Genomic DNA, 20824 nt, shown 5'->3' on the forward strand with positions numbered 1-20824 from the left:
TTTCCTACCCATGTGCAAAATGTGTCACATCATAAAATTCATCACCTTCATATTGGTGCACATAACAAAATTCATGTGGTGGGATGGGGCAGAGAGGTTTGGAGTATGGAAGGGGACTCAGGGCTGGGATGCAGGGATGTGAGGGCTCTGGCTAGGGCTGAGGGGTTTGGGGTGCAGGAGGGTGCTCCGCAGCTACAGCAGGGAGACAAGACTCCCTCCCAGCTGTCTGTCTCTCCAGGGTTGGGGCTGCAGGGTAGGCACCTGTTCCCCAGCCCTAGCCGGTCACCCCAGCTGCATTTAGGCCCAGGCCACAGAAGTTGGGGCCTGTGGAGGGGTGTGCCGGCCACAGCAGGTTGCTACGGTGGCCTGAATCTGTGGAGCGGCTAGGTTGGGGTGCCCCTCCCCAAGCCACATTCCCTAAGTTCCTGCACAGTGCAAAATAAGTTGCAGTTTGGGGGCACAGTTTACCGGGAGTTTGGAACATAATGCCATGCTTTGGGTGTCCCTAAACCTCTGACTGCCAGAAGCTGGGACTGGCAACTGGCTCACTTGATAATCGCCCTCTGTTCATTTCTTCTGAACCATCTGGCACTGGCCATTCTTGAAGACAGCATAGTGTGCTAGATGGACCGTTCCTCTGAATCAGGATGACCATTCTGACAATGGTGTAGGCCTCCTCCCATTCAGTCACATGGCATTGCTACAGTAGCTCCTGCAATTGCTTACTTGGAGAAGTAACATTAAGAAGTTAGTGTGTTTTTAGCTGTTGCTTAATATAATTGAAAGAACAGAAACAAGGGAACAGCACCAGCTACCTGTCAGATTTCTCTACACCGTGTTTTCCAGAACTACTGATGTACACCGCAGTTTCTGGACTGACTCAGTCACACATGCAGGGCTTTCAGAGAAAACCTAAGAAGCCTCAGCAGCAGCATAGACATCAGAAATCCCACTGAATACTTTTCAAAGAAGGGATTTAACCCCCATGTCAGACTGTACGATGGTGGGGGAGGGCCAGTCACCTACACCCCAAAGAGGGCTGCATTTCCCTGGCATTGCATAGCTGTAGAACACTTCATGATGAAAGATGCTGTTACTTTAACACCAGATCTGTTTAAGTCGTTGTCTGTAATATTCCAAAAAATAAATCATCCCAACCTCCTCAATGAATTCCATTTCAAAGCATTCATTATTCACTCTAAATCTGACTCAGGAATATTTTTTTTTAGAAGACATTCCAGTTTTCTTTTATTTGGCAAGTATGTGGCTGCAGTTTGTAGTCTGTGTTACTCTATCATACAGGCTCAGAAAAGGACATTGCCATTAGGTGGAAACCTTATGCCATAACTATGCATGTTGCTTTAGGTGGAAGCCTTACCTGTTAATGTGTATAACACCATGAGTACACAGCATGCTTTAGATAAGAAACAAATCTCCATATCCCACTCATGGCAAATTCTCTTTGAAAACAAGCTTTATTTAGCAGTACAGTTCTCAGTAATAGCACTTCAAAAATTGAAAAAACAGAAAGTGACGAACATCAAGAACATGCAAGTGGTTCTCTGGATATTAACACCTTATCTCAGGAGAAGGTTTGGGCTAGTTTCAAGCTACCCAAGTCTTTCATGTCAAACCTACACCAGCGAGTGATGTCACAAATTGAAGCTCTTAGTTACGACTTGCTTTTGTTCCCTACGATGAATGGGAAAGCCACAGACCATTCTCAGTTTATTAAGCTCAAGAGCCTACGGGAACATGCTCCTGATGCCACTCTGATATTTAGGATCAAACACAGGTAATATTTATTTTCCAAACGGTTTTATTGAAATGTGCCAGTAACACAGGCAGCACAAAATATGAATAGGAAAACAAATCACATGTACAATCATTTTAAAAATTGAAGGTGTCTGGGAGACAGACCACTTCACCTCTCCCAGTTGACATGTCTTCGCTATGGGTAGCCTCTACTAAACTGGAGCATTAAAAAAAGGAATACAAGTACTTTTTCAAAGGCAGCAGAAAATGGAAGGAATCCCCTGCTCCTGGCCCAACCCAGGCAGCACTTACGAGGCATGCTGAGCAGTTGAGAAGCAGAGTTTCAGCGTGTATGGGTACGGCCCATCTAAGATGAGAATAAAACAGGACAGTTTATTTTTTGCCCCAGAGATTTACTTTTTCATGTCTAGCATCTTTTACTATAAAGGATCTAAAAGCTTTTATGGGCATTAACTCCCATTCCTAACCTCCCTGATGGAGAAGTATCTCCTTTTTGCAGATGGGTGGATAGATTAAGTAGGATTGTTTACGGTCACTGAGCAAATCAATGACAGAGAGGAGACTGAAACCCTCCAGAGTCCTAGCTCCCTCCTAGGCAGCAGGACCATGCACCCTCCCAACCACACTATCTGTTGAGTGCAGCATGCCAAAGTTCAGTTCAAACAGAGGCATGAAGTGGGGAAGATGGGAACGCTCCATCCTATTAGTATAGCAACTCCCTCTGACAGAAGCCATGGCAATCTGAGATGACAACGAATCACAGCGTTTAATGGACCACATCCTGTTAAAACTCTCCTGTGATGCTTATAGTTCTTTGTATGGGAAGTTGCGAGAAGCATCAGCAATCGTAACTGTAGCTTAACCAAGCCTGGCTGCTGACAGAATTACTGGAGAGCATATGCTCCATCACTGTCCCCCTCTTCCTGAACCCAGCCTGACAGATTAAGACAAGAGCCCCCCAAAGCTTGAGTGCAGGCACAGCACAGCTTACTTGGATTTTTCATCTGGTAATGGTTCAGGAATGACAGGGTCTCTAGTGCATCACTTTTTGAATCCCATTCCAACAAACCAGAGGAGCTTCTTTCACCTGGACGGAACACTGGAGGTTACAAGTGTGCGTACATCACTATACAAGCAGGACAAGGTAGGACAACAGCACATTCTAATGATCCACACTGCTATACAAGAGCTCTGGGCCCCATTCTGATCGGCCTCTGACACCTGGACTGGGAACACTGCAGAGGATGCCTCATGCAATGTAACAGCTGCTCTGAGGGAGCAGTAACACCTCCCTTAAAACGCATATTGTTGAATTTGCTCCTAAGGAGGGAGGCACTAATTGTCAGAGTTTAAGGCCAGAAGGGACCACCAGATCATCTAAGAACATAACGGCCATACTGGGTCAGACCAAAGGTCCATCTAGCCCTGTGTTGTGTCTTCCGACAGTGGACAATGCCAGGTGCCCCAGAGGGAATGAACAGAACAGGGAATCATCAAGCGATCCATGCCGTCGCCCATTCCCAGCTTCTGGCAGAGGCTAGAGACAGCATCTAGTTTGACCTCCTGTCTATCACAGGCCACCAACACCACCCAGCCATCCACACACCAAACCCAGTAAGGGTCTCTTGGGTTTAATGGGATTGGTTCCACTCGAGCCATTTTCTTACCCTCCCTGTTTTTATATGGTCAGGTTCCATTCACAGATACTCATTCGTCCTCCCATCCCCTAAGCCAGTCCTCTGATGGAAAGGCAGTGTAACAAGGAGAAATCATGGAAAGCCGTGCTTGCTCAGCAGAATAATTCAACCCAAGTGGCTTCTGCTAATGCATGTTCATTCTCATCTCCCTTTATGCACGGACAGCTTGCTAAAAAAAGGATTGGTGGCCAAGGCTCTAAACCGCAGTTCAAGACTGCAACTTTAATGACTAAAGCTGGGTATGCCACTCAAACACGGCAGTACCATGCAATTTAGCATCTGTGACCCAACCTTACCAGTAGGAGGAGTAAGACTAGACTAAAGTCTGCATTCCAGACCTGACTGTCAAACAGTCACTCAAAGCATCCCCAAGGTTTCCCTGTACAATTTTGTTGCCCCTTTCGCTAGGGGCCCACCTCTGACTAAGCAACCATTTTTTCCTGGTCCCTATGGGAAGTTTCACCATGTTTAAAGGCTTACTTACTTTTCCCTGAAAACACTTTGACAGAAGCTGGCCTCTTCGCTCCCAGCTCATCACAGATCTAGTAGGAAGACAGACAAGTATTCAGAGATAGTAACACAACAGCTTTGAGAATCAAAGCATAAATACAGCTCAATCATCTACAAGCCAAACTTCATCAAGGTCAATAGATTACAAATTTATCACTCGCCTAGCACAATGGGATGCAGCTCCATGAGCGGCCTCCTCAGTGCTATGGCAATACAAATAATTAACACCCTTCCATGTACTCAGCTAAGTAGACACTTTGGTTGCTCATTACAGAGCCTATATCAGAATGCTCCAGATAAAACGTTGCAAGAGTTTTTCTGATTCAGAAAGGTACCACAGAATAGTTCGGGCACCATATCAGAAACTAAGTCTTATCAAAACAGCTATCGTATGGGAATTTTATCTTTGCTTTTTTTAAAGCCACATACTACGGGTCACTGGAAATGTTCACAATTTACAGTGTAACCCCGCATGCTGTGCCTCATGAAACAGAGCACTGCTTACACAGAACAAAATCAACTGAGTAAGAGACAGACCATGGAAGGCTTCTGCTTAGTGCGTACATGTGCTCATTGAGTGACAATCCCATCAAGCTCTCAAAGTAGTTCATCATATTAAGCCTCGACCACCATCTGAGATCAAGATTCTTCTGTTTGGCAGAGGGGGAACAAGACAAGAGATGGGAAGTGACCTTGAGCAAGTAAATGATTCAATGGAAAAGGGTTATCCAGGAAAACTGGGTCCCATCTCATGTTCTAGACACACATGAACAGTAGCTACATTCCAAGCTCATTACTACTGAATAGATCCTTTCCAACAGAACCCAGAGGAGTCCATCAGGATGGAGCCCCACACCAAGCTAGGAGCTGTATGCAAAAGCAAGGTATGAGACTCAATCTGAGACTGTACCATGAAGAAGAGGGAAGAATATTAATCAGACAGTGAAGAGCTGAGGGAAACTGTACAGTCTAATCAAGTTTACCTCATAAAAGTTGTCTTCTGTCACCTCTAGAGGAGCATTGAAGAAGTGAAGCACATTGCTAGGATGTTGGATTCTGTTCTTGGCTGCCTGCTCTGGGGTCGAAAACCTGTTATTTCGAGAGCCACTGAAGTCCTTGTAGCTGCACGAACCATCCTCAAGCCCATACGACTGACCAGGCATGATGGCTTGCTGCTTGGATACACTACAAGCAGAGAAATGCACAGCTTGTCACTATATGCACAGCTTTCTGCTGGGGGTCAAGCTCCCCGCGTGAGATCTCACAAGACATCGAGACCACAAAGCATCTGGAAAGAGACCCACCACACGTTCAGCTTCTGTCCAAACATGAAGTTGTTGTTGAGGTGGGTGATTGCTCGATCCACAGCATAGCCATCTGCCATCTCCACCATGGCTGCGCCTGGCTTGCTCTTCATGAACTTCACCTAAGATGTGACCACAGGACATTTACATTCATTAGAGGGAAAATTTAGGAAGATCACGTGGGTTTGAGAAAAAAAGATGGGTGAGGCAATATTTTTAATTGGACCAACTTCTGTTGCTGAAAGACAAGCTTTCGCGCTTACACAGTTCTTCAGGTCTGTTACACCTCAAAAGCTTGTCTCTTTCACCAACAGAAGTTGGTCCAATAAAAGATATTACATCACCCACTTTGTCTCTGTAATATTCTGGGATCAACACAGCTACAACACTGCAAACAACCTGGGTTTTACACATTTAAACTAAACTGCTTCAGACGGATCCATTTCAGAGCCGGCCTTCATCTGAGTTTAGTGGATTGCTCCGTCCATACTATGAAGGAGTTTGGCTGCACAGCCAAACTGCACACCACCAATTTCAAATCCAAGCCCAACAGACTTGATGGGAAGCAAGTAAGGCTACCTAGAAACAAAAATCACAAGCCCGAGCACAGGAACCAGAACTCTTTGCCAGACATGTGTAAAGGATCAAAGATATCAGTCTAACAAGGCCAGGAGAACAAGCCATTCATTGCCTCTCTCACCTTTTCTACATTCCCATAGAGGCAGAAGACATTGAAGACCCTATCACAGTTCATCTTGGACTGGTCTAAGCCGTACACCATCAGCACAGGGCTGTCAGCATGAGGGCCGTACTCCGGGGGTGGAGGAGGGGGAGGAGGATGTCCGTACTGAGGGCCATAGCGGCTTGGGCCCCTGCGGTGGCCACCAACAGGAGGGCCCATCCTTCTCCCTTCATAGTGAGGTGGAGGAGGGCCATAACCCTCATCATGATAATGACTGTGGTATCCACCATGAGGTCCTCCTGTGGAGACACCGGGAGCAGAGGCAACACGTGAAAGCCATAAACATTAGGGCAAAACACTCCCACCAAAGCCATTTTGCACACCGGATCCATACCATATTCTGCAGGGTGGTCCCCAAGGAGAGGGGGCTGTCTCTGACGCTTGTTAGGGTTACCACCAGGATCCCCTAGAGAAAAAAGGACGAGTTAAAAATGTAACCAGAGAGGAACAATGCTCCAATAGGTTGTATTCCTGGGGTTTACCTGTATGCTACCAAAGTCCTAGCTTCTTTTAAATCATATCGTAACCCCAGCTGCTCAGGAGGGTTATACCACTTTCTAGCCAACAACTGCCTCCAACACTTTAAGGTTTGTCTGGCAGGGGGAAATTAAACTCCCCTCTCCCACAGGGTCTCCATTTCATCCAAGGCCTGGTATTATGAGGACTGACCCTCCTCAAAGGCCAAGGACAGTTGGATCCAGCTCCCTCCAGAGTTTTCTAACCCTGCTCCAAGCACAGACTACATACCCCTTTGGCTAGGGCAGCACTGTCTCTGCTGAGATCCCAGCCACGGAACTACAACATGATGCTGCCCTAGGCTAATGGGCCAGACTGGCCTATTTTAACAAGAGGTTAGTTCGTAGGACACACACTTGCAGTTTCATTTGTTAGAACTGCTGTCACACAGTCATGATAACTCCTATTTCTGAACCTACACAGACAAGTTACAGCATCTTGTAACACAATCTGTGTCCGAGTAAAATGCTTAGAACAAAGACAGGACTTCCCAGCTTCACCTGAATAGAGAGCTGGGCGCATTTCAAAGCTGATTACAAAGTAGGCATGACTGACCAGGGAAAGAAACAAAAGAAGAGTGTCCCAGTTGATTTCGTGATTGAAACAATACTGAAGTACACCTGCCTCCAAGACACTGCTAATTCTTCATAGCAATGGGGAAAAAAAATATGGCAAAATATCTCCCCACCCAAACAGAAGAAGAGGGAGTAAGTGAGAGACTTATACAAGCATGGTAGCAAAGCAACAGTAGTAAGTTAAAATGAGCCATCATATACAATGCGTAACATCACATAGCCATACAGTTTCCTTGTTTTTTTAAAACACAACTGAGTTTCATACAGGTTTATTCCAACAATCAGTCATTACAAAGATTGAAAAGGGCTACTTACAGCAGGAGTACACAGTACAATGTCCATTGTCACATAAAAATTCTGTATTTCTCTTACCATTGGACGCTTCAACAGTGAGTTAGCACAGTTCTGAAAGATGGCGTCCCATCAAACATACACTGCGACCCTGCATCACATGGTTTCAGAGTCATAAATACAAGTCAAAGGCACAAAACTGCTACAAAATTTTTTTTAAAAAAGTAAAATCTTTAAAAGGTCTCACAGATGTTTTGTCCTCAGAAGATATCAAGAAAGAGGACATAAAGGTGTATAAATGAGAGTGTTCCTTCCATGTTTCATCTCCTGAATTTGTGTGGTGCTGTAACAAAATGGTGCTTCTGGCTCTGTGTAGTTCTCCAGTGTGCGTGTCTCCTCTGTTATGGAATGTGCCTTGGGTCAAATGCCCCCGTTATGCACGCGTGCACCAGACTGCACACCCCAGCTACAGCCTCTTAGGTATCTGTGTGCCTTTGGTTTGTTTTTTTTTTGTCTCCACTTGGCGCTGATATGTTGGCAGCTGAGGACTGCAGGAAAGCAGTATAACAAAAACTGCCCTCCCAAACCAAACCATGTTGATATGGAGAGCATCCTATGTCTTGGATGGCCACTGAGATCTATTCCATTCTCCGAAATGCGCTGGTGGACTTGTTTTGAGAACCCTCTGTTCTGTGTTTCCTAGTTCTGTGTACATTCTTGGGTTCAGAGTTTTGTTTGCTTTGATTAGTAAGAATAATGTCTGCTGTGGCATGGTGCGCCTCTTTCTCTCTCTCTCTCTCTGTGCTTGTAGATGTTTCTTGGACCACGGTGTTGTGTTCTTGATGTAATGAGCTCAATCTGCTGCTGTTTCTGGTACGTAAGGATGATGCATGTTTTCTCCAGGAAGAGCTAGTGAGGTTTCTACACTGTGTGGTGTGAGGAATGTGCAGAGGCAGGCCACAGCCAATTCGGGACGTCCACTGTAGTACGGTCCCCCAGGGTTATATGTAATAACTGCTCAGAGCTGGGAAAGGCCAGGATAATACACCACCCTCATTTCCCAGCCTCATGTCAGGAAAGCCAAGATGCATCTAAACAAATGCACAGCCCTGCAACTAGCCCCTGCGGCTCTGCACATCTTCTAGTTATGTACCTTGGAGGAGAAATTTGTTTATGTTTTGTTAAGTCATGTAATGCCATTGCTTGCTTCAGTATATTAATACGTTTTCTTTTAAAAACAGGGGTGTCCACCATGTGGGAATTACTCCAGCCTGCCAGGCACTTACTCAGCACCTTGGGCCATACTGCACAGGGGCCCTGGGAGGCTATACCTCTCATCATGAAATGAGGAGGAAAAACTGCCTTTGGAGGCAATAATGCAGCATGGCAGGGACTGGCAGGAGTTGTAAGTAGCCTTTCCAAGATTCCTTAGAGCGGATAAAAGCAATTTCTGAAGGGAGTACACCCAATTCTGAGGGGACCGTCTAAACTCGTATCAGCTGAGACCACAAATAGCTCCACACCCTGGTTTTAAAACACGAAGCAAGATAATACTGCCAAGCAGATTGTACCATTTAAAAAAAAAAAAATACAGGGAAACATAAGAGATGCAACCACTTCAACTGATGCGAGAGCTGCTCAAACAGTAACTCAACACCAGCTGTTTATTTCACTCTCCTCCACACAGTATGCAGAAGTTTCAAAAACCCAAGCAAGGGGTTTCCAGATAAGCTTTGACTGTAATTGTAAGAGTCTGAAGTAGAGATCTATGGCTGCAATTTGAATAATACACTGTTCAGCATCACACAGATTCTGTGTAACTAACTTGCAGCACTCAGTTTGGAAAGGAAAGGGATCTGTTCCTCACTGCTTCCAAAGATGGGAGCAGACAGTCTTTTACACTTCCCTCCATGTTCAAGTTACATTTGTGTAAAATGTTCACTCATGTGCCTGTGAATTAGAACCCAGCCCCACATTCCACTGTCCTCCAGCTGTGTGAGAACTAGCCAACAGCTCAAGGAGAATTTTCTTGTTACTTTCTAGCATAATGAAAAGACTAGCAATTTTAACAGCTCAATTTTGAAAGTCAGGCACAAACAGCCCCAAGCTGCATCAGGTGACAACCTGTAAATCTTCCATGTAAGAAAGCAGTGGCACTAAACCCTCGCTTGCCCCTGAAGACTGCCCATGCTCAGAAACTCCTTAAAACCACTTATGCACAGGGTTCCTTAATTCCGAACATTTAATTGATGAAGTCAGGCAGCAAATACATAGTGCAAGCCACCCGTGAGACTCCCCAGTGACAAGCGTTTGATTTTAAGATAAACCAAACAAGCACTCTATTTTGCATTGGCCTACATCATGTTTGAATTTAGCTACAGTTCTAACTGAAGTTAGGAGGCAGGCCAATGGCATTACATAACATGAGTCAGATATGAAGTGCGCGAGTCAAATGACTGACAAAGTCTGTGTATAGTTACAAAGCAGTCCATCAAGGTTACCTTGTCCACTGAGATTGGGGTTTGTGTAATCCCAGGTGTCCTGGTCGTTCTTGAACACATTCAAACGTGTGGGCTGCAAAAACAACAACCCCTACCATTACTCAATTTCACAGTGACAGTTCTAGGCAGGACAGAACAATTTAAAAAGCCTATAGATGGACCATGCTACTGCTCCTTTCATCGAAGGATCTCAAAGCAATCTTCACACTAAATAAACCTTACAGCTTCCTCAAAAGCTAGATAATTATTCCCATTTTCAAAAAGAGAGAAGTGACTTGCTGAGGCTCACACAGGAAGTTAGTGGTGGAACCACGTACAGAACCCACAAGTCCTGGCTCCCATTCCTTTGTTCTAACCACTACAAGAAAAAACTCTTCCTCCCAAGGATGTAAAGAGAAAGGAGCCCTAAGTTTCCTGCTTAACACTGTCTCCCTGTTTATTTTTATATCCACAGAGGTACAGGTCTGTATTTCTGATAAGGAGGACAAAATTGTGAAAAAAGTGTGAGTTTGAGAGAGTTAAGCTAGCTTTTCCACAACTCTGACATACAATTTTGTACAGACGCTCTGCATTCAATCCAACATACTGACACGCACAACTCATCAAGTACCTATCCATGTTTTCAGTTACACTTACCTTGGCATATTCAATCTTTAGAGTGCAACACCCAGAGTAAATATCAGCACCATTCAGAGATGCCTTGGCTCTCTGCGCACTCTGCACAGAGTCAAACGTTTAGTACATTAAGGAAATCTTTAGAATACTTAGTATATTTAGTACAGACATATGTAGCAATTCTTTAGGAGCAGGATAATTGATCCAATCATGAGGAGATCCTCACGTAGGCAGGCTGCTAATGTCTGCTTCCTGTTCTTTCTTCTGCTGTTAAAAGGGCTCCATGTAATATTTTGTGCTTGCGTAACACTTTACAAACCATACCACCCCCATGAGTATAATCATTAGATCCCTTTTGTAGCTGGAGATTTAAGGCACTGGGAATCAAAGTACTCTTGTCCAAAGTAAACAGTCAGTAGTAGAAGCATGTACAGAACTTTCTTGCTCTCAGCTGCCTGCTGCAGTCACAAACTCATACCCACAATAAGAGTAGTGGGTTTTCACATTATTTCTAAATTCAGCATCTTTTGTTAAGGATGTGCAAAATGCAAGTCCCCTGTGCCCACATTCAAAATAACTTCTCACTTGGGAGTATAAGCATTCTGACAAGAAAGCACTGGAGCGGGCGGGTTTCTAATCTGCTATAATCTGCACACTTCAACAGTTCAGTCTGAACCCAACACTGAGTTAGGAACAACTATAGTGGGATAAAATATAGACAAACATTAAAGAGCACGTGAAAAAGGATATTCCACCATGGCCTGGACCCCATTCTTTCTGAAAATAACAATCCTTTGCACGGGACCACATGGGTTGCAAATGGTATACAGCACGTCCTATGGAAGGGAAGGAGACAAGATAATATAGGGTTTAAGAAGAGTTTAAGAAATAACATTGCATAGAAAGCAATCTGCAGCAGACCTTGACTGCAGCCTCATCACAAGATGTGGATACAATTGACAGTCTGCATTCAAAAGTACTAGGATAGCAAGACCACTGCAACTGAGGATTGAGGTTTTATAGCATCGGTATTCTACATGGCTAGCTAGTAATTTTTCTTCATCCAAAACTGCAAATATACGCTCTCATTTTGATACAGTATAATCGTTATTCCCTTACATTTGCCTTAGAATATCCCATTTCACCCAGTTAGGCGGGCTTGCATAAACTAATTCAGAAACTTCAAGCAAGATCACAAACAGAGGTACATTAATAAATATATGGAGATATACCTCTCTCACAGAACTGGAAGGGACCCCAAAAGGTCATTGAGTCCAGCACCCTGCCTTCACTAGCGGGACCAAGTACTGATTTTTGCCCCAGACCCCAAAGTGGCCCCCTCAAGGATCAAACTCACAACTCTGGGTTTAGCAGGCCAATGCTCAAACCACTGAGCTTTCCCTCTCCCCCTAACATGTCTCAAACTTCCCCTTGCGTTGGTATACGCAATCAAGTACTTGGGCTATGATGCATTCTGCAGGGATGAACTCAGATTGCTCCAGGGTTAGAGAGGTCTATCACACGAAGGGAACCCGGAATTAGAACCACCACGCACCGTTGTAATTGAATAGATGGGGTTTAGGATAGTGAAGAGCAGCACATTGTTGACTCCTCTTGAATCATCTGTGTCTCCAGGGCGGGATATTTTCTGACTGGTGGAATAGTTGACAAATGCGGGGTGCCCTGCTATGTAGATCTGGTTGTCTGCTGCATAGTTCACAGCATTGCAGGCACCGAGAATATCCTCAAACTCCACCAGGGCCTGTCTCTTCTTAGGCATCACCACCACATAACTAAGGAGGAGAGAACCTAAATTAGTTTTCAAACATACAGCAAAGGGAGAGCAGGCTAATTAACATTTAAACGTACTAACAACTATTGTTTTCACTGTCTAGCTAAAATTAATGCAAGAAGAAATGTGAAAGCTGAAATTAGTACTGAATCATACATGGATGAATACATGTTTTCCTTACCTGATGGGCCCAAACTCCTGCAGGGCCTCCACAAGATCAGCCTCCACAACACCATCAATCAGCCCCCTGATGTGGACAACTGGAGAAGCTGGAGTTTTGTGGGGATCGTCGTAGTTTTCCTAAAGGTACAAGGCAAATAAGTATTTTAAAAGATGTTTTTCTCTCTCTCTCTCTGCTTTAGAGTCAGTGAAGATCTTCCCAGAATGCTACGGGACAGCCCCATGAATCCCTACACAGCAGGGAAGCACCATGCCTTCAACATAGAGATGATGCCAGACAATGAGCCCCCAATGCATTGGGCGAATGAGCTTTTATTCCCCTCTATGTAACACCACACAAAGACTGGCAGAGTATGTATGGGCAAGGTGGGAGTCTGGACTCAGCCCCCATGTGCTACCAGACAACAATATCACCACAAGCTTCCCCTGAAGGCCTTGTACTGTGGGTAGGTCTGATCTTTGTCCTACAGGCACTGCCAAGAATAGCAGGTACCAAGATGCCCAGATATCCTCCAAACCCAAAGGAGAAATGGATGGGGGGGGGGGACACAAATTCCCTCCTCTGGGCCCCATACCCCACTGTCCCCTATCTGCACACCTCCCATCCCCTGCCCACCTTTCTCCTACAGCCCACAGGTCCCAACTCCTCTCCACCCTTACTCCCCACATCCCCCCACACTAATCCCCCTCTTCTCCAGCTCTCTGCCCCTTCCCTGCCCTACTGCCTCCCTACATAGGCCCCCTCCCCCTGCACCCACTGGGGTCCCATTCCCATCAGGCCCCTCAGCCCCTCACCCCCATGGTCCCCAGACCCTCATACCCCCCCAGCCCCTCCCCTCCTCCCATAGAGCCCAGGCCCCTCTCCACTCTCAGGCCCCCAGACCCATCCCCCCACGGCTCCCCCCCATAGTGCCCAGGCCCCTCCCCACTCTCAGGCCCCCAGACCCTCCCTCAGACCCCTCCCCTCTCTGCCCCCCCCATTCCCAGACCCCTCCCCCCTATAGTGCCCAGGCCCTTTGACCTTCCTCAGATGCCTCCCCTCGCTGCCCCCACCAGTGCCCAGGCCCCTCCCTACTCTCAGGCCCCAGACCCTCCCTCAGACCCCTTCCCTCGCTGCCCCACCCCATGTCCAGATCCCTCCCTCCCATAGTGCCCAAGCCCCTCCCCCCCATAGTGCCCAAGCCCCTCCCCACTGTCAGGCCCCCAGACCCATCCCCCCACTGCTTCCCTCCACATAGTGCCCAGCCCCCTCCCCACTCTCAGGCCCCTCCCCTCGCTGCCCCCTCCATGCCCATGCCCCTCCCCTCCCCTCCATAGTGCCCGGGCCCCTAGACCTCCCTCAAATGCCTCCCCTCGCTGCTCCCCCCCAGTGCCTAGGCCCCGCCCCACTCTCAGGCCCCCAGACTCCTCCCCCCACTGCTCCCCCCAGTGCCCAGGCCCCACCCCACTCTCAGGCCCCCAGACTCCTCCCCCCGCTGCTCCCCCCCAGTGCCCAGGCCCCGCCCCACTCTCAGGCCCCCAGACTCCTCCCCCCACTGCTCCCCCCCAGTGCCCAGGCCCCACCCCACTCTCAGGCCCCCAGACTCCTCCCCCCACTGCTCCCCCCCAGTGCCCAGGCCCCGCCCCACTCTCAGGCCCCCAGACTCCTCCCCCCACTGCTCCCCCCCAGTGCCCAGGCCCCGCCCCACTCTCAGGCCCCCAGACTCCTCCCCCCACTGCTCCCCCCCAGTGCCTAGGCCACACCCCACTCTCAGGCCCCCAGACTCCTCCCCCCACTGCTCCCCCCCCAGTGCCCAGGCCCCGCCCCACTCTCTGGCCCCCAGACCCCTCCCCTCGCTGCTCCCCCCCAGTGCCCAGGCCCCGCCCCACTCTCAGGCCCCCAGGCCCCTCCCCCCACTGCTCCCCCCCCAGTGCCCAGGCCCCACCCCACTCTCAGGCCCCCAGGCCCCTCCCCCCACTGCTCCCCCCCAGTGCCCAAGCCCCGCCCCACTCTCAGGCCCCCAGACCCTCATTCGCCCCCCCCGGCCCTCACCCCTCCGGCCGCCCCAGGGCCCCCTCCGCCGCCGGGGCCGCCGCCCCCCGGGCCATGCTGCTGCTGCTCCGCGTTCTCCGTCTTCTGGCGCTTCGGGGCCCGGCCGCCCTCGCCGCCCCCGCCGTAGTACCGGCCCGAGCCGCCGCCCCCGGCGGCCGCCATCTTCACCATCTCCCCACCCCGGCCGCTGCCCTCCGCGCTCTGCGGACCCCGCCACCGCCGCCGCGACATGGCGCCTGAATCTGAGCCTGTGCCTGGACACGCCCCTATTGGGCCGGCCCCACGCCACTCAGAGCCCCCTGGACGCTCATTGGCCAGTCCTTTCACCTCGCCAACTGCCACCCCGCCCTCCGTCGCCATTGGCTCAGCCATCTCCTGCCAGCTGCGCTGTTTCGGCCGCTCTCCTGCCTATCATAGCCGTCACCACGCTCCATTGGCTGCAAGTCGCGTCCATCCTCCCGCCCACCGAGCTTATTGGCTAAGGTCGCTGTCTGTCTAAACGGCTTCCCGCCCATCTTCACTGCCTTTCACAGACTCCGCCTTCTTCTACCGAAAGCCATTGGCTCCCTTCGACCGCTTCCGACACTCCATTGGTTAGCCATCACGTCACTCAAAATGCCCTTGATTCTGATTGGTTTATCCTCTCAACGCTTATGCCGCTTCCGACACTCCATTGGTTAGTGTGCACGTCAGTCAATAATCTCCGGGCGTTTATTGGCCTGACCGTATAGCGCTTCTACCAATTCCGACATTCCATTGGTAAATCTGAACGTCACTCAATAAATTCTTCACTAAGATTGGCTCGTATTGCTGCCTGTTAATCCTATTTGCTATTCGCTCACCAGATCATCCATGTCCTGGCCATGCTCATTGGCTCAAATGCCTGCCTGTCAACTCCTCGGCTCGCCCTCCAGTCGTCTCCTGGGCTCTGATTGGAGGGAAGTCTCCACCCCTGCGTCTCAATGGTGTCTCCTGCCGGCTAGGGGCGGGCTGACCAGAGCAGAGACCCTTTCCCTCCAGGCCTGGGCGGGGCCCCCATTGGTGGGAGGAGCTAGGGGAAGGGCTCAGTCAGGAGGGGGCGGAGCTTCAGGAAGGGGGAGGGAGGGGGGCAGTGATTTCCCTGCACACACACACAGAGTTTTGTGAGCTGGTTACACACACACACACACACAGAGTTTTGTGAGCTGGTTACACACACACACACACACACACACACACACAGTTTTGTGAGCTGGTTACACACCAGGTCAGGGACTGTTTGCAAATCCCCATTGGAACTGAACCACTTTAAAAGCTCACACAGTGTGCGATAAAATGTGTGTAGCTGAAAAGGTGTAACAGACCTGGAACGCAGGAACGCAGCCTAGCCCCCGGCTGCCTTCTGCAGCTCTTGTCTTTTATCACAACGTCCAGTTCGGTGGTGTTGGCCAACCTCACAATTTCAAATGATGATTTGTCAGCAAAGCCTAAACGAGCTCCCCCAACAGCTAGTGATGAGCTGGGGCTGCGGGGACAGGCTTCAGGGCCAGATTATAAGAACAGATTTAAAAAATGTTATTAAAGTAAATGCCTGAAATGAGGTTGAGAGGGAAGGTGCTGTACATCTGGGGTCAGGCTTGGGTTATGGGGGGTTACAGATACCGTTTGCAAGGATGAACAGATACATGCATATCGCATAACCGGCATAGACCCAGACTGGGGTGCAAGGGTTTTTAAAGCGTCAGTGAATAAGTGGGCTCGGGTTCGCCACCCATGGAGTGAATAAGGAGTCCAAGTCAGTACTGGTGGAGCGGATAGGTACATGGGTGGGGTGCGTCCCTTGGTCGCTCAGGGAAGGAAGTGGGTTATTTCCCTGGTCGGCTGTCTCAATTACTCAGTGTGGTATTGGCGGTGTCCGGTGATGTGTTCGGTGTAAATATCTCTGGACCACCTGATGGCGTCGGACACCATGAGCTGTCTCATGAGCTGGGTGTAGCGTCGACCGACCCCACATGCGCTAAGAACCAGCTCATTGCGGGGGTCACATGAGCCCAGGGCTCCCACGATCAGTGCGTGTACCTGGACTTACATTCACACCTAATCTACCTAGGTATCCAGCACACAGAGCTGTGTTGTCCAAGTGATAGATTTTGGCTGGGGTTGGGTTACAAACCACTTGAATGTGGGGGGAATGGGGGTTGACATGTTGTTCTTATTGTATGAGTAAAGGGCAGTAGAACTGTACTTAGCCTGTGATGATTTGAAGGCATCGAGAGAGGGTGGGGACCGGTCCCTCTCCACTGTTTAAAGACAGAGCTGATTAGGCTCCATAGAGAGTCTTCTGTTAAGTGACCACTGCAGCTGAAATCACTGACAATCAGTCCTGTTGTGGGGACAGTGTTCCTATGGGTACAGTGTTTTTGTGTAAGAGACAGCGCAGACTGCACTAGCAGGGAGCGAGGTTCCCACACTGAGAGCTCAGCTGAAATCACTGAGAGCTGGTGGAACCTCAAGAGACCAACTCACAGACGTCACAGTGGCAGGTGGCAGCAGAAGGTGACTGTGCAGGGCCATTGGCAAGAGAGCGGTGGAGTGAACGGTGGCACAACGAACAGACGAGGCCAGAGCGAACAGTGAGCAGCTGGAGGAACAAGCAAGGTGCCTTCTTGTCCCCCACCTGGAAGGTGTACTCATGTGAAAGCACCTCTGAACTCTGAGTCTCCACTGGCCAAAGACAATACACCCGGTGAGTGCAGTGCGGTGGAGGGAAAAATGAGGGGCATGTTAAATAAACATTTGTTTGTTGGACTATATTTTAGTCACTTTGCTCCAGAATGCTAGATTTGTGACTAGGAATGGAAACTTATATAAATATGGGCTTGTCTACATCAGAAAGTTGCAGCGCTGGTGAGGGAGTTACAGCGCTGCAACTTAGGAGGTGTACACATCTGCAGGGCACCACCAGCGCTGCAACTCCCTGTTTGCAGTGCTGGCCGTACTCCCGTTTTGTCTCGGGTGTAGAGGATCCAGCGCTGGTGATCCAGCGCTGGTAATCAAGTATAGACACTTACCAGCGCTTTTCTTGACCTCCGTGTAATAAGCAGGTATCCCAGCATACCTGAGGAAGCCTCTGGTAATCAAACTGGTCTCCTTCCCCAGCTTGCTCTCGCGTTTCCCGAACCCCGAGCAAGCAGGTCTCCTTCCCTGCGGTTTGCAGGGTGGTTCGGGGAACGTGAGAGCAAACCGCGGCGAAGCTGGTCTCCTTTCCCGGTTTGCTCTCGCGTTCCCCGAACCCCCCTTGAAGCCGCCAAACAGCGCTGCAGTGTGGCCACATCTAACACCACTTGCAGCGCTGGTTGCTGTAAGTGTGGCCACTCTGCAGCGCTGGCCCTATACAGCTGTACTAATACAGCTGTAACAACCAGCGCTGCAAAATTTTAGATGTAGACATGGCCTATGTTTCCTAGTAGGCCAAGATTTTTAAAATGCAGTATTTGCCAAAGTTGTTATCTCACATTGTTGCTATCTTGGGAGGTCATTATGTTGGGGAGTTTCTGTACTAAACATTTTTATTATTATAATTAATTTTTACTTAAGAATGTTCATACTGGGTCAGACCAATGGTCCATAAAGCCCAGTATCCTGTCTTCTGACAGTGGTCAATGCCAGGTGCTTCAGAGGGAATGAACAGAACAGGTAATCATCAAGTGATCCATCCCGTTGCCCATTTCCAGCTTCTGGCAAACAGGCTAGGGACACTCAGAATATGGTGTTGCATCCCTCCCCATCCTGTCTAATAGCCACAGATGGACCTGTTCTCCAGGAATTTCTCTAGTTCTTTTTCTAATCCTGTTATAGTTTTGGTCTTCACAGCATCCCCTGGCAAAGAGTTCCCTGGGTTGACTTTATATTGTGTGAAGAAGTACTTCCTTTTGTTTTTTTAAAACCTGCTGCCTATTAATTTCATTGGGTGACCCCTAGTTCTTGTGTTATGTGAAGGATTAAATAAAATTTCCTTATTCACTTTCTTCGCACCAGTCAAGATTTTGTAGACCTCTATCATATCCCCATTACGCATCTCTTTTCTAAGATGAAAATTCCCAGTCATTTTAATCTCTCCTCCTGTTTCATACCCCTGATCATTTTAGTTGCCCATCTCTGTATCTTTTCCAATTCCAATATATATTTTTAGAATGGGTGACTAGATCTGCACACACTATTCACATTGTTTGCTTTTGTGATTGCTGCTGCACGTTGAGTGGATGTTCTCAGAGAACTATCCACAATGACTCCAAGATCTTTCATGAGCGTTAACAGCTAATTCAGATGCCATCATTTTGTATGTATAGTTGAGATTGCTTTCCAATGTGCATTACTTTGCATTTATCAACATTGAATTTCATTTGCCATTTTGTTGCCCACTCACCCAGTTTTGTGAGATCCCTTTGTAGCTCTTCGCAGTCTGCCTGGAACTTAACTATCTTGAATAGTTCTGTATCATCTGCAAATTTTGCTACTTCACTGTTTATCCATTTTTCCAGATGAATATGTTGAACAGTACTGGTCCCAGTACTGACCCCTCAAGGATACCACTATTTATCTCTCTCCATTCTGAAAACTGATAATTTATTCCTACCCTTTGTTTCCCATCTTTTAACCAGTTACTCATCCATGAGAGGACTGCCCTCTTTTCCCATGATGGCTTACTTTTCAAAAGTTAATTTAAATTAAATACATTTTTTTTAATTTTTTTTTTTTTTTTTTTAGAAATCTAGATCTGTTATGTGTTTTGGTGTAACTTGCCTTTTCCTTATGTTAAATTTGCATTATCCTAACAAAACATTTACTTTATTCACTTTCTTCACATCAGTCAAGATTTTATAGACCTCTAGCATATCCCCCCTTAGTCGTCTCTTTTCTAAGCTGAAAATTCCCAGTCATTTTAATCTCTCCTCCTGTTTCATACTCCTAATCATTTTAATTGCCCATCTCTGTACCTTTTGCATTTCCAGTATGTCTTTTTCGGGATGGGGGGACCAGATCTGCACACAGTATTCAAGGTGTACACGTACCATGGATTTATATCGAGGCAATATGATATTTTCTGTCTTATTATCTATCCCTTTCTTAAAAAAGCAAAGGTTTCAGAGTAGCAGCCGTGTTAATCTGTACCTGCAAAAAGAACATAAGCTTTCGTGGGCTACATCCGATGAAGTGGGCTGTAGCCCACGAAAGCTTATGCTCAAATAAATTTGTTAGTCTCTAAGGTGCCACAAGTCCTCCTGTTCTTTTTTAAAAAGCCAACAGAATGTTGGGAATCATTGACTACCGCTGCACATTGAGTGAATGTTTTCAGAGAACTATCCACAATGACGCCAAGATCTCTTTCTGGAGTGTTAACAGCTAATTCAGACTCCTTCATTTTGTATGTATAGTTGAGATTGTTTTCCAATGTGCATTACTTTGCATTTATCAACATTAAATTTCATCTGCCATTTTTGTTGCCCAGTCACTCAGTTTTATGAAGTCCCTTTGTAATTCTTTGCAGTCTGCCTGGGACTTGACTATCTTAAATAGTTTTGTATTATCTGCAAATTTTGCCACCTCACTGTTTACCCATTTTTCCAGATCGTTTGTGAATATGTTGAACAGTAATAGTCCCAGTACCAACCCCTCAGGGATACCACTATTTATCTCTCTCCATTCTGACAACTGATAATTTATTCCTACCCTTTGTTTCCCATCTTTTAACCAGTTACTGATCCATGAGACGACTTTCCTCTTACCCCATGATGGCTTACTTTTCAAAAGTCAATTTAAATTAAATACTTTTTTTTTTAAATGTATATTTCTTTAGAAATCTAGGCCTGTTATGTGCTTTGGTGCAACTTGCATTATTCTTATGTTAAATTTGCATAATCCTAACAAAACATTTACTTTATTCATATTTCTTTTATTTATCTCATTGGTCCTGACACCTCCCTTGTAAATTTGAACACCCCCCCTAATTTCAATTCCTGGGGAAACCATTGGGGGGAGGGGCTCAGTCAGAAGGAGGAGGGGCTTAGCCAGGAGGGGGAGGGGCTCACCTGGGTAGGGCCTGGCTTGAGAGGGAGGGGCTTACCCCTGAGGGGTGAGTGAGGGGGAGGGGCTTGCTTGAGAGGGAGGGGCTCAGACAGAAGGAGGAGGGGCTTAGTCAGGAAGTGGGACTGAGGGGGAGGGGCTCACCGAGGGGGGGTCTGGCTTGAGGGGGCAGGGCTCAGCCAGGTGGAGCCTTATGAGACCCCCAGGCCAATGGGCCCTGGGGCTGCCTC

General features: G+C 47.8%; 1 protein-coding gene across 2 annotated transcripts; it reads right to left on the bottom strand.

The window, feature by feature from the left end:
- Positions 1–1456: 1456 nt before the first annotated feature.
- HNRNPL (heterogeneous nuclear ribonucleoprotein L) lies at positions 1457–14601 on the bottom strand. Of its 2 annotated transcripts, none has more exons than XM_030544469.1 (13): positions 14532–14601; positions 12501–12619; positions 12083–12320; positions 11278–11363; positions 10549–10645; positions 9913–9985; positions 6364–6435; positions 5988–6268; positions 5288–5409; positions 4967–5168; positions 3958–4015; positions 2768–2863; positions 1457–2122 (listed from the first exon to the last, which is right to left on the bottom strand). In XM_030544469.1, exons 3-13 carry the CDS (start codon positions 12305–12307, stop codon positions 2064–2066), a joined length of 1371 nt encoding a protein of 456 aa, XP_030400329.1. In that variant the 5' UTR covers positions 12308–12320; positions 12501–12619; positions 14532–14601; the 3' UTR covers positions 1457–2063. The 2 variants fall into 2 exon arrangements, with proteins under 2 accessions (XP_030400329.1, XP_030400328.1); XM_030544468.1 differs by having other exon boundaries at positions 2768–2875.
- Positions 14602–20824: the final 6223 nt, after the last annotated feature.

Source organism: Gopherus evgoodei, unplaced genomic scaffold (genome assembly GCF_007399415.2).
Source record: "Gopherus evgoodei ecotype Sinaloan lineage unplaced genomic scaffold, rGopEvg1_v1.p scaffold_34_arrow_ctg1, whole genome shotgun sequence".
Classification (NCBI taxonomy): Eukaryota; Metazoa; Chordata; order Testudines; family Testudinidae; genus Gopherus; species Gopherus evgoodei.

Coding starts and splice junctions, on each gene's coding strand:
- HNRNPL (XM_030544468.1), bottom strand. CDS start 12,307: ATGCCTAAGAAGAGACAGGCCCTGGTGGAGTTTGAGGATATTCTCGGT. Junction 6,269..6,363: donor GGACCACCCTGCAGAATATG/GTATGGATCCGG, acceptor GTGTCTCCACAG/GAGGACCTCATGGTGGATAC. Junction 5,410..5,987: donor TCTATGGGAATGTAGAAAAG/GTGAGAGAGGCA, acceptor GTCACATCTTAG/GTGAAGTTCATGAAGAGCAA.